At 40.2% G+C, this 13,914-nt stretch overlaps 1 protein-coding gene across 1 annotated transcript in view; it reads left to right on the forward strand.

Annotated features, from left to right (window-relative positions):
• Positions 1 to 13,914, forward strand: part of COL4A1 (collagen type IV alpha 1 chain) — a 215,832-nt gene that overhangs the window by 187,625 nt on the left and 14,293 nt on the right. Inside the window, exons 38-42 of the mRNA XM_077482895.1 lie at positions 2,498 to 2,624; positions 2,709 to 2,789; positions 4,890 to 4,988; positions 7,405 to 7,455; positions 13,724 to 13,909. Of these exons, the coding sequence (XP_077339021.1) occupies positions 2,498 to 2,624; positions 2,709 to 2,789; positions 4,890 to 4,988; positions 7,405 to 7,455; positions 13,724 to 13,909 (544 nt within the window). The remainder of the gene's footprint in view (positions 1 to 2,497; positions 2,625 to 2,708; positions 2,790 to 4,889; positions 4,989 to 7,404; positions 7,456 to 13,723; positions 13,910 to 13,914) is intronic.

Below are 13,914 nucleotides of genomic sequence, written 5' to 3' on the forward strand. Positions count from 1 at the left end.
CTGTGTGTGTGTGTCCATCCATCCATCCATCCCTGTGTATGTGTCCATCCATCCATCCCTGTGTGTGTATCCATCCATCCATCCCTGTGTGTGTGTGTGTGTGTGTGTGTGTGTGTATCCATCCATCCATCCCTGTGTGTGTGTGTGTGTGTGTGTGTGTGTGTGTATCCATCCATCCATCCATCCATCCCTGTGTGTGTGTGTGTGTGTGTGTGTGTGTGTGTGTCCATCCATCCATCCATCCCTGTGTGTGTGTCCGTGCAGCCTTGTGTGTGTGTCCAGCCTACCTGTGTCCCGAGCCTCCGTCCCGAGCCGCCGTCGTCCCGAGCCTCCTCCGTCCCGAGCCTCCTCCGTCCCGAGCCTCCTCCGTCCCGTGCCTCCTCCGTCCCGTGCCTCCTCCGTCCCGTGCCTCCTCCGTCCCGTGCCTCCTCCGTCCCGTGTCGTGCCGATGGATCGCCGCTCCAGGATCGCCGCTCTTCTCGGCGGCCATTCTACAATTCAAAAGCCGCGCCTCCGCCTCCGCCTGTGATAGGCGGAACACTCAATTTCCCAGCAGCCTGTGTTCCGCCTATCACGGACATCCTCTCATCCTCGTCCGTAGTATGAGAATGAGCGGATGTCCGTGATAGGCGGAACACTGACTGCTGGGAAATTCAGTGTTCCGCCTATCACAGGCGGAGGCGGAGAAGGAGGCGCGGCTTTTGAATTTTAATGTCCGCCGTCTGTCTGCTCGATACGCTGATCGAGCAGTCAGACAGCGGTGACTCGAGTATAAGCCGAGGGGGCACTTTCAGCCTCAAAAAAGAGGCTGAAAATCTCGGCTTATACTCGAGTATATACGGTACTAAAACGTCATGGTATAAAATCTGGTGCAGCTTTGCACAGAAACCAATCAAGCGTCTAGGTGTCATTGTCAAAGTTCAAGTGAACAAGCTGAAGTTAGAAGCTGATTGGCTACCGTGCACAGCTGCACCAAATTTTCAGTGCACCAGTTTTAGTAAATCTGCGTATTTCTGGTGCAAAGTGAAAATGCTATGGCAGTGCCTTGTAATTAGCAGCATTGTCACCCTGCCATGCAACTTCTTGTGGCTGGTCATTGGGCTGCCTGTGATATTCAGCCCAGCAGCCAAAGGAATGAGCTCATACGGCAAGTTGGCAATGGTGCTGCTAATTGGGAAGTAGCGTCTTAAAATTGTCAGTCAGCATCAAGAAGTTTTTCACAGGCAGAATCTCCAGCTAAGAAACATCACAGCAGAGTCACAAAAAAAAAAGAAAGCCCAAAATGTAATTCAAAGCAAAATTTTAAAAAGTATATGCAACACATTTCTGCAATGTGTGCACATTGCCCCATGTTTTATCCATTTGAAGACCCTTAAAAAGTTTGCCAGAAATGCACTCAGCAAACAGGTCCTGTTGTTGGCTGACAACACACAGCCTTTTATGTGAACTGAGTGGTGTCATCTCTCCCTGGTTATATTTTGTAAACTACTTAAACCCTTCCTCTCTCCCAGTCTCTGAAACATAGACATCAATCATTCTGTTGTCCAGTATAACAACTAGGAGGGCTAATCAGACTCACAAAAAGAGAAAACACAATAGAAAACCCAAACAACGTGACAGCTTTGAATGCCTTTCATGATCAGCAGGCATTTTTTTGCACTTATCCAACAGATCCGGAATATATTTTTAATAGTAGACAGACCAAAATGTATCAGATAGCACAAGTTAATTGTTAGCATTTGCATAAACTTTAATAAAAATGGATACTGTGAAGTCAAACAAACTGAAAAATACATCAAGAGATTACATAAACTTTAATATTTTGGCCAAATCACCTGCCCACCTTTTCTCCTACTTGCACTTGCTCTTCTCAACATAGCTACTGTAGTGGTGGGCTGTGATCCTGTGGCATTTGCCTGTAACTTATCAACTACTGAGGCAGATTCACGTTTTGCCCATTTCTGTCTGTTCCAGTGTTTGACAAACTTGAGTTTTGGTTAATTGTTGTTTTCTTTCTTTTCTTTCTTTTTTTCGAGAAAATTGAGTACTGTCTGTGATACTTTTTTTATTTGCACTAACATACAAGTTTTCAGGACAAGCTTTCGGGGTATGTCCCCTTGGACCTTGAAGAAGGGGACATACCCCGAAAGCTTGTCCTGAAAAATTGTATGCTAGTGCAAATAAAAAAAGTATCATGGACAGTACTCAATTTTCTCTGTCACAATTGCACTAAAACAGCTACAATCACATTAAGTTTTTTTTTTTTATAACTAAATTTAGGGGACACTCTAGGGTAAAGACTGTTTAAAGATGACAATATATTTGTTTGCAGGATTGAATTTGTAGGTTATTTTTGATAAAACTTAAAATAAGTTGGACACCAAACAATAATTTCAATAATTGTAATGTCTATGTATTAATGACTACATTCTCTATGATTTACTTACTATATGAGAAGAATTGAGAAAAGTGTATTTATCAATACATTTGACTACAGGGTGATTCTGGAGTCCCAGGTCAACAAGGTTTTCCAGGTGAAAGGGGAGAAAAAGGTGACAGCGGTGCCCCTGGGATGCCTGGGTTTCCAGGTTTAAAGGGATCAACAGGTCCTGCAGGACATTCAGGTAAGTTATATTTTCTGTCTTCAAACATAATAAGGAAAAGTTGGTGGAAGTTTAACTTTTTTTGAACTATGTTTTATCTTACAGGTAGTCCAGGAATTCCTGGAGAGAAGGGAGCTAAAGGGTTCCCTGGACTGGATGGTGCTGCTGGATTAAAAGGTCAAACAGGTAAAGTAATTTCTTCCATCAAATCAAATTATCATTACTGTGATCATTTGAAAGCTGGTACATATAATGCCCAACCTACAACCAACAAACATTTTTAGTATGGCTATAAGCAGGGGCGTAACTATACATCATGGGGCCTGTAAGACAGCTTACTGCACAAAGATGAATCTGTGATGACTATCCTGAAGCCTGATTTCAGTCCTTCTCTCCTGGATATTTTTTCCTTGAGTGCCTCCCTGATGAGGCCCCCCTCCTACCCCTGGTGTTATAGTAACTGTGTGTACCACTATGGCTATATTTATGCCACTGCATATGAGATAGCATAAGCATTTATATGGGCCATTAGGGCTATAGTCCTGGCTGATAATATATATGCCTATAACAATCAATCTATAACAATTGTTGGTTTGTATAGACATATACTGTACATATTCAAATAATATTAACTGTCTATTTTTGTTAATCAGAAGAAAAAGTAACTAGATATTCATAGTTGCCTATGTCCCTTTTTGGGTTATAGTCTTGTAGCATGTCATTTGCTGTGGCAGGAAAATGTCCTCCAAATGCTCCCTGCCTGTTGGCACCTATGGATTTAGTGATATCATATTATAAAGTATTTATACAAAAATACCTGTGACCATGCAATTCAGTCCATAAAAATAAAAGAAAAAAAAGAATTAAAAAGAGATCGGGAAAATCTCTATATATCCATGAAAACATTGGCTAATTTTAACTTTTTTTTTCTTTTTTTTTTTCTGGAATGTTTTTATTTCATTGTTACATTTTTTTGATTGTCAAGCATTTCTAACCAACATATGGGCAATACTGTAACAAGTGACATGATACAATCCAAGGGTCCAGTGGAGGTGATAGATTGGGAAGTGAGATTAATCAACGTTTTGTTTTATAAAGCTTGTTTAAGCCATTGTTTACTTTGATAAGAATAAAAACATGCATCCTGACTAGTCAGACCATATAAGTGTTTGTAGCCCATGTACCATATGTAGTACTATTTACTCAATGGCACCATATTTATTACATTGCGTCAGCATACAGCACCAAGGTCAGTGCTAATTAACTAGTGCCATTACCTGCTTCAAGGCATAAAAACAGAAGCCATCACAAGTATTCCCTGCAATTTGTCTACTATGGTCATCAGCCCCATCTAGTGGCCATAGTGCAATATTTTCCCAATATATGGCGTATTTTAGGAAGATACTGCATATTGACCACTAGATGGAGCTGCTGATCACAGAAACAAACATATTAGCTGATACCGGGGATTAGTTATGATGACTGTGTGTATGCTTGAGGTATTCTCACAGTACATTTTTATAAATGGACCCCACTGTATACTAAGTGCAATAACCTAAAGTAAGCAATCACCTTTCACCTTTTGACCATAGAAGCACCTCTTTGCCAATTCACATGCTGCATGCTAGTTCTATTGCAGTGAATCAGGTTTAGTCTGAGTGCCTCAGAGCTAGTATGTGCACATGAGCTAGGAAATCACTGCTACCATTGCAGCCCAGTAGGTGCTTTGTGACAGTGTAGGCGCACTGTACATTAGAGTGTATGTAAACCCTAACAATGAGTTTCTCTTATTTGCTCCCTTTTGGGTGGGTAAATATACAATTGAAATTATTTAGTTATAGTATATCTGTTCAATAAGTTCAAAAAATGCCTGTTAATCATTTCAGAAATTAAGAGCTGTCCTGTGTTCTGTTCACACTTTCTAATTAGCCCTCCCAGTTCTTACAAAACAATTAGGACATATATTCTGTAGATAAGAAAAATTGGTGGGGTTTATCCGTTTATCAAAAAAAAAACAGCTGACATTATTTTGTCCACCAAAATGCTGTTCTGTAAACTTACATTAGGAGAGCTGAGTGGATTTCTGATACATTACCAGGTATTTTTCTGTATTTGCAGATTTTTAGGAATAAAACATGAAGAAATATGCTTGTTTGGCAGAGATGTGCTGCATATGTGTTTTTACCCCCCCCCCCCCATACCTATTTTTTAAAGCATATTGTTTCAAATTTGTAGATGCCTGTTTTTTATTTGATGGATTTCATGCATGGTTTTATATCCCTCTAGGTGAACCTGGAATCCAGGGACCTCCTGGTTCAATTGGAGAAAAGGGTGAGTCTGGTTATGATGGAATCCCAGGAGCACCTGGTGAAAAGGGTGACCACGGTAAGTTGACATCTGTTATTTTCCACATATAAGGCATCTGCCAATTGGAAAAAGGCAAATAGGGTAAATTACAACCCACTAGCAGTTTGCTGACCCATTTTCGTGGCCCTGTACTAATTCACCAGTAAGAAATAATTGTGTCTTTGGACAATGAAAAAAGAATAAATATACTGTCCACACAATAAATATAACACCTCATCTCAGTCTTGGTTGCCATAAGCATACAGATTCTCTACCTTTACAGCAGTTGGCTTCAAGAGGCATGCCTAGATAATGTGACATCCCTCTCAAAGCATGAAAACCTTACGCTGAAAGGGATACAGAAATATAATACTATCAACCATTGTGTGCCTGGTGTGCTGCATGGAAATCTTTGGAGTGTGGAGGTGGTGGTGGGAGGTGGTGGTGGGAGGTGGGGTTTGTTACATTTTTACTGCAATACAAATTGAATGGAAACCATGCCAGATTAATTGCTAGCAAATCACTTTAGATCATTGGCAAGTAGCTTTGCAGTTGATGTACAAAGGTGAGACCTGTCATTAGATACATTTAATTATTGGTGAAGCAAAGCCTATCTGTGTATCATATATCATTTATAACCACAAAAAATATACAGATTGATATGTGTGCATGTATGCCTTATATTGTATATATATATATATATATATATATATATATATATATATATATATAATATATATAGCTTCACAGGTGAGACAACAAACAGTACTGTAGAAAAAATGATCCGCACACTGGTTGTTGCTCTTAAAATCTCTTCATTTTATGCAATAGCCACAGTGAATAAATGCAGATTAAGTCAGTTGATGCCTTTCAGCCTATAAGGCCTTAGTCATAACCACATTACAGACATAAAACTTTGAAATAAATAGTAGCTCCAAAGATCACAGGCTCCACCCATTCATTGTCTTAATTGACCACAGGCAATTATCCAAAAAAGAGAATCAGCTGCAATACGTATAGGGTGATCCATGTGTATACTACTAATTTTCACACACCTTGTTGTGATAATATGCACATGCATGTAAACACATGCATGTACACACACGTGCATACATTCATACACTCACACGTGCATACATTCATACACTCACACGTGCATACATTCATAGACATTTGCATAAGAAAGCACACCATAAAATAAAATAAAAAACATGAAATAAAAAAGATGAAAATAATAATCTGGATATGTGAAAAGAAAACAGAAGAGAGAAAGGAAAAGAGAGACAGGAGTCTCTGGGGTAAGGCATTCATAATGTAAGTGCAGATCCCACCTCAGGTTTAACTCCTGAGGCGATCTAGTTTTTAGTCTAAGAATCCACCATGCTTCTCTCCCCAGTAGCCTTCTCTCCCTCCATGTCACCTCCTCTGGGCCAGTGAGACAACCGTTCTATTCCAAAACGGCACTACAGTAGTCTTCCAGTGCAAGCAATGAGGCCTTTCCAAATGGCCATATATAGATCCGAATCCAAGGTTTGCTGCACTTAAAAAAAATCTATTCAAGTATTTACATACAAGTAAATTGTATGTAAAAGCTTGTTTAGACCTGAAGAAGGGTGCAAGCCTTAGAGCCCGAAACTGTTGAACTGGAACGATATGTAATTTACTTGTATGTTAATACTTGAATACATTTTTTAAGTGCAGCAATCCTTGGATTTGTCTATATATATACCAACATGTACTGTGACATACTGAAGCAGAGCATGATTCCCCTCCTTCAGAGACTGGACCGCAGGGCAGTATTCCAACATGATTATGACCTCAAACACACCTCCAAGATGACCATTGCCTTGCTAATGAAGCTGAGGGTAAAGGTGATGGACTGACCAAGAATGTCTCCAGACCTAAACCCTATTGAGCATCAGTGGGGCATCCTCAAACGGAAGGTGAAGTAGCGTAAGGTCTCTAACATCCACCAGCTCCGTGATGTCATCATGGAGGAGTGGAAGAGGACTCCAGTGGCAAAATGAAAATGAAGCTCTGGTGAACTCCATGCCCATGAGAGTTAAGGCAGTGCTGGAATATAGTGTTGGCCACACAAAATTTACACTGATATACAAGCACTACTTTACACTACTTTACATTGTAGCAAAGTGCCATTTCTTCAGTGTTGTCACATGAAAAGATATAATAAAATATTTACAAAAATGTTAGGGGTGTACTCATGTTTGTAAGATACTGTATATATATATATATATATATATATATATATATATATATATATATATATATATATATATATATATACTGCATATATGGACTGAAAATGAGCCTTTTAATATTGTTATACTGACCAGCTATATTTTACTGTTTTTGTTTTGCATGTTTTTCACTGTTATTAAATTAGTGAGTTTTGACTTTTTCTTGAAACTTACATAATATTGTACCCTATCTTAAGGTTTACCAGGAAGAGGCCTGCCTGGATTTCCTGGAGAACAGGGAGAGAAAGGTATGATATTATTTGAAGGGATGATGATCTCGTCCAAGGATTTATGCTGGAATGGTAGCAACTTGTCCTCATTCTGTCATGTTTTGTCAGTTTACATGCTCCTAAACTTACAGTATCTATAAGACAGTTCTTAAAAACAAACACCTACATTTGTATGACTCTCTTTTCTCTGTCTTAGGAGAGAGAAGTTAACATCAATTTGGACATAATGACTAGCAAAGTCATATATAAATATTCAATATTCACATTTCATTTATGCTTTCAATTATACTTTAGTTACTAAACTTTATTATTTATTATTACTTTATTGAATACATTTGCATAAATATATATTAACATTTTCATTACTTGAATAGTTTTGGGTGAATCAACCCTTGTTTGACTCACCAATAGTTTGGCGTATCTTCTGAAGTTAGCATTGACTAACATTGATCTTATAGGAGAGTGCTATAGAATGCATTTTGGTGTTAAAGTGGTTGTAAACTCAAAAGGTTTTTTTATCTTAATGTATTCTATGCATTAAGATAAAAAGCCTTCTGTGTGCAGCAGACCCCCTCATACTTACCTGAGTCCCCTCTCTATCCAGCGATGTCCATGAATGCCTTGGCCATCCCTCCCTCCTGATTGGCTGAGACATGGCATTGAGGCCATTGGCTCCCGCTGCTGTCAATCAAACTCAGGTAGCCAATGAGAAGAGAGAGAGGATGGTGCAGGGTGGGGCCGAGCATTGGCTCTGTGTCTGAATGGACATAGAGAGCTACAGCTTGGCAAGGGTGCCCCTATTGCAAAGTTGCTTGCTGTGGTGGCACTCAAGAGCAGGGAGGGGCCAGGAGCTCCAGGCAGGGACCCGTGAAGAGGAGGATCCAGGCTGCTTTGTGCAAAACCACTAAACAGGGCAGGTAAGTATAACATGTTTTTTTTTTTTTAATAGAATAAAAAGGAAACTTTACAATCACATTAACCCTTTTGCTGTCAGAGCCATTTTAAAATTCACATTTTATGGCTAAAGGTTAGTTAAACTGCAAACATATTATATATTCTATATATTCTGAATGATCTAGTAGTTGCAGAAGTGCATTACGACCACCCAATTCACTACTATTAGAAAGCTGACAGTCCGCTTGACAAGTATACATACCTGTAGGCTTGACCAATAACAATACCTAGAACCCCCCCCCAGCTGTTACTGTTGACATGAGCCAGGTTGGTGGCAACCAAAGTGTTTAATTCACACTGTAAAAAATGCATGAGAAGCTGGGTACTCTCATCGGGGGCATGTACCAATGGGTATATATTTAAGCTGTAAATGGTTTTTGGGAACAGTACAATTTTTACAGACAAGCTTAGTGACAGTGGCTTAATTCACTAAAGAATATTGCATGGTATAACTGGATCACGTGACACATTTTTTCCAATTATCTCATGCGATATTCAAAATTTCTATTCACTGCCAGTTTACACAGTATTTATCGCACTAGTAAAAAATGCCTGATAAATACTGCATAAACTGACTCTAAGGTAAATTCGCTAAACTAAATAAATACATTTGTTGAACAAGTCGTGGTCTAGGCACACGTTATTATAATTATCATATATTATTATATAAGGAATATGTTCAATTAGTGCTGCATGTTAGGGTGCCAGCACCCACCGGTGTCCTTATCCTCCCTGGTGGTATTCCTGAGTCTGGCTCGGGGTGAGATTTCAGTATCAAAAGCGGTATTCCCGAGCCAGATTCGGGATCACATCGCAGGATCCATGTAGAGGTTTACTTACCTTGTCCCCTGTATCCTGCGATGTCTCCCCGCTGTGATCTTTGAGCCGCCGTGTCTCGCTCGATCTGTCACAGTGCTGAGCTCCATTCCCTGCGAGCGCTGCGACGCACAGGGACGGAGCTCGTCGCCAAATTCAAAAAGTAAAAAACACAGTATAGATACAGTATACTGTAATCTTACAGATTACAGTACTGTATCAAATAATTACACATCCCTTTTGTCCCTAGTGGTCTGTCCAGTGTCCTGCATGCAGTTTTATATTATAAATACTGTTCTTTTTGCCAGAAAACTGGAGATGTCAGTTTACGTCAAAAATGGTTTTAGACCAGCTAGAAAACAGCGATAATAAATTTGAATTACTCGCAAAATTGAGCGATGAATTGAATTGAGTGATTTGTGGGGAAATTCATCACCAAACATTAAAAGTAATGACAGCGACAATTTTGCACCTGAGCAAATTTCTGTGTTTTTGATTTGATTACATTATTGAATTATTTTTATTATTATTATATTATTATCTGTAATAATTATTTATAGTTATTTATTATATTATAATTTATGATTTTGTGTTTCAAACTTTATCATACCCGGGATGTCTACTAGACTCTTGTTTGGACAAATTTACATGCAAAATAATGGTACCGCTTTCAGCACCTGAAATCTGAAATAATCATACCGCCAGGGAGGTTAACAGCCAGTTAACAGCCATGCCTCATCTGCTGTCAGTGGATTCTCCAAATGTAAACAAAAGAATTACCGTGATTACATAAAAAAAAAAAAAAAGCACGGGGTAACCATACCAGGCTCTTTGGGTCTGGTATGGATTTTAAGGGGATTTTCAAGCTAAAATTAAAAAAATAAATGATTTAGAGTTCTCTCCAAAATCTATACCTAACCCTTATCCGAACATACAGCCCATGAGGCTGGGAATGGGGGGGGGGGGGTGATTAAGCGCCCGCCCCCTCCTGAACCATAGCAGGCTACATGCTCTCAACATGGGGTAGATGGGCCCCTTAGATCCTGCTAACCATGTGAATGAGTAGGGGTACATACCCCTACTCATTCAACAAAAACGTGCAAAACAAACACATCCAGTTATTGATCTTTATTTAAACCCCCCAAAAAACAAAGAAAAAAGGACCCGCACTAAAGCTTGGCTCTCACCAAATGACAGCTCTACTGCTCCTCCACTGATATATAAACTAAAGGAGGTGATGTCACTGGGCGACCCCGCCCCCTTATGATGTCACTGATCGGGGCATGCTGGGCCGATGATGTCATTGACATTGTAAGGGGCGGGGTCACCCGTTGGTGACATCGGGTGGAGTTTATTTAGTGACAGAAGGTGGCGGAGCAGTTGTTCGGCATTGTACTGGTAGGGTTTTTTTTTCCCGTTTGGGTCAGTAGCCAGTGTTCATCATGATTAACGCTGGATCAACATTTATTTTGGGGGGCGGGGGGGTTCACTAAAGGCCTTGTCAAAAACTGGCTGTGTTTTTATTTACTTTGCACTTTTTTTGGTGAATGAGTAGGGGTGCCCCTACTCATTCAGATTGGGGGGTCTGGACCTGGGAGCCCTCTTGTTAAAGGGGCTTCCAGATTCTGATAACCCCCCCCCCCCCCCCCACACACACAGACATCTTTTTTTGAATTGAAAATCATTTTTGGAAAATGCTAGGTATTGATCGCAGTTCTTAAAGCGGTAAATACCACTTTGTGAATTGAGCCCAGTGTGTGCTGGCATATTTGGCTGTGTGATTGAATGTTTCTTTTAGAATTATCTTGGCTTGCATACAGCAGCAGCATCCCAATCTGATTATTTGAGTTTGAAAAAAAAAGCTTTTTTTTCAGGTAGCCTTATGGACGTTACATGCTTTTTAGAAAAAATGGCAATAGACCCACTTTGACTGTTTTTGTTGATGCTAAATTGTCCTGCCGCTTTAAACTCTCAGTGAGAATGAAAAAAACACAGATGATACAGCAGTGTAAAATTCTTCAGCATCAAGACAATTTTAACCATTTAACCACTTCAATACAGGGCACTTATACACCTTTCTGCCCAAACCAATTTTCAGCTTTCAGCGCTGTCCCATTTTGAATGACAATTGCGCGGTCATACAACACTGTACCCAAACTAAATTTTTATCATTTTGCTCCCACAAATATAGCTTTCTTCGGTGGTATTTGATCACCTCTGGGATTTTTATTTTCTGCTAAACAAATAAAAAAAATAGATTGAAAATCTTGAAAAAAAAAATGTTTTTTTTTTTTTTCTGTTACAAAGCTTTGTAAATAAGTAAGTTTTCTCCTTCACTGATAGGCACTGATGGGGCTGTACTGATGGGCACTGATAAGGCGGCACCGATGGGCACTGATGAGGTGGCACCAATGATAGTGGCACTGATGAGGTGGTACTGATGGGCACTGATGATGGGCACTAATATGTGGCACTGATGGAGCACTGATAGGCGGCATTGATGTGCACTGATAGGTGGCACTGATATGCAGCACTAATGGGTACACATAGGTGGCACTGATGGGCACTGAAAGGTGGCACAGATGGGCACTGATAGGCGGCATGGATGGGCACTGATAGGTGGCATGGATGGGCATGGATGGGCACTTATTGTATGGATCGAGGTCGATCAGTGATAAACAATAATGTCTGCCAATCAGTGATACCCATTTTGGGCACTGATTGGCATCCATTGTGGGCACTGATTGGCATCTCTGGTGGTCTAGGGTGGCATACCTGGTGGTGACAACCCTGGTGGGCCTAGTGGTGTCCCTGGTGGTCCAGTGCGGGCATATTATAATAATTATTCAGCACAGAGCATCTTGTCAGAGGAGCAGCTGATTGGTTCTCCTCTACTCGTGTCTGACAGACACGAGTGAGGAAAAGCCGATCAACAGCTCTTCCTGTTTACACTGTGATCAGCCGTGATTGGACATGGCTGATCACATGGTAAAGAGTCTCCATCAGAGACTCTTTACCTATATTGGCATTGCAGTGTGTCAGACTGACACACCGCTAAACCGATCGCCGCGATGCGCACCCCCCAGGGGCACGCAGTTACTTGATGTCCTACTGGACATCATATGACGTCCGGTCAGGATATTGAAACCACTTTTCCACCGTCATTTTGCTATATGGCGGGCAGCAATTGGTTAAAACCGCAAGGATTTACCCCCCTAATGACCAGGCCATTTTTGTAATACGGCACTGTGTTGTTTTAACTAACAATTGCCCAGCCATGCGACATTGTACCCAAATAAAATTGATGTCCTTTTTAGAGCTTTCTATTGGTGGTATTTGATCACCTTTGCGGTTTTTATTTTTTGCGCTATAAGTAAAAAAAGACCGACAACATGCCTCTCTGTGGAGTGATCGCCCACAGCAATCGGTATGTGCATGCCCACAGTATCTATTGCATGGAACTATGTACAGGTACATTGTTTCGTGCAATGGAGCCACCCTGCCACAGTCGTGCGGTGAGCAGTCTTTAAGTCGTTAATAAGGGGATATTGGCAAAAAGACAACAGAGGCAAAAAGTACAAGCAAGTGCTTTACTACAAAAATTAAGAATCCTTCAAAGACACTGCAGTGCAAAACTGGCCAGCAGCAAAACAGATTTATTAATTAAGGAAGGCTAGGTCCACATCTACTAGAGACAAAAAGACTGCAGATTTACTAAAATAATTTATATACTATAGAGGATATAGCAGTTTAAAACCAGCCAGTATCAGGACAATTTCTATTATAATAATAGGCCTAACTGGTGTATGTCTAACTTTGTTACCAATGGGATTGGAGGGCTGGGTTTGGTGAATGTGTGTGATATAATGCGAGGTGGTTTAGGTGCCTACTATTTTAGCATTGGTCAGTAATAAGAGAATGCTCTGCTTTGAGCACCCCAAACTTATAGAAAGCCTTATTAACATAAAATTAACAAAAAATCACAAATGAATGAAAACCCCAAAATAGCAACTCCTAAAACTAAAGCTTTTCTAAAAGCAAGATTTTTGGCAAAAAAAAAAAAAAACTTGCTATGCACAGAACAGTAGCTACAAGTGACTATTACCCTCAAAACAAAGACATAATTATAAACGTTGCCAATAATAAGAATAGGCCACAAAGGCAGCAAATGGGTTGGTTGCTTAAAGAGCTAATAATCAGAAGTAAATAATATTTTCTTAAGTGACCTTCATTTTTTCCCTATGCAGTTTGTCAGGTTTCCCTACAGCAACTTCTAATACACTGACATTTTGGCTGCTCTTGCAGGTTTCACCATGCTGGAGGCAAACCCGAACCTCATCACTTTACTTAAATTGTATCAGTCTGTTATGAAATATTTTCATATAAGCATAAAGTGACCAATAGCAGAAGCAGCTCTACTTTTCTTGATCAGCAAATGCCTTTTTGTAAGAATGTACTCAAACATTTTTGACAATAGAGTTGTTTTTGAAGAAACTGAGCTTATGTGTTGTAACAGGTTACAAAGGCGAAGCTGGTTTACCTGGCGCACCTGGTCTCCCTGGCTTTCCTGGTATTAAAGGTGATCAAGGGTTTCCTGGTAGGGAAGGACCTCAAGGGCCAGCAGGTTTTCCTGGACCTCCTGGAGTGGCAATGGAAGGTCCAAAAGGAGAAAGAGGAAATCATGGACCACCTGGATTTCCAGGTAAG

Source organism: Lithobates pipiens, unplaced genomic scaffold, assembly GCF_037356315.1.
Source record: "Lithobates pipiens isolate NorthernLeopardFrog02 unplaced genomic scaffold, aLitPip1_a1.2 Scaffold_16, whole genome shotgun sequence".
Classification (NCBI taxonomy): Eukaryota; Metazoa; Chordata; class Amphibia; order Anura; family Ranidae; genus Lithobates; species Lithobates pipiens.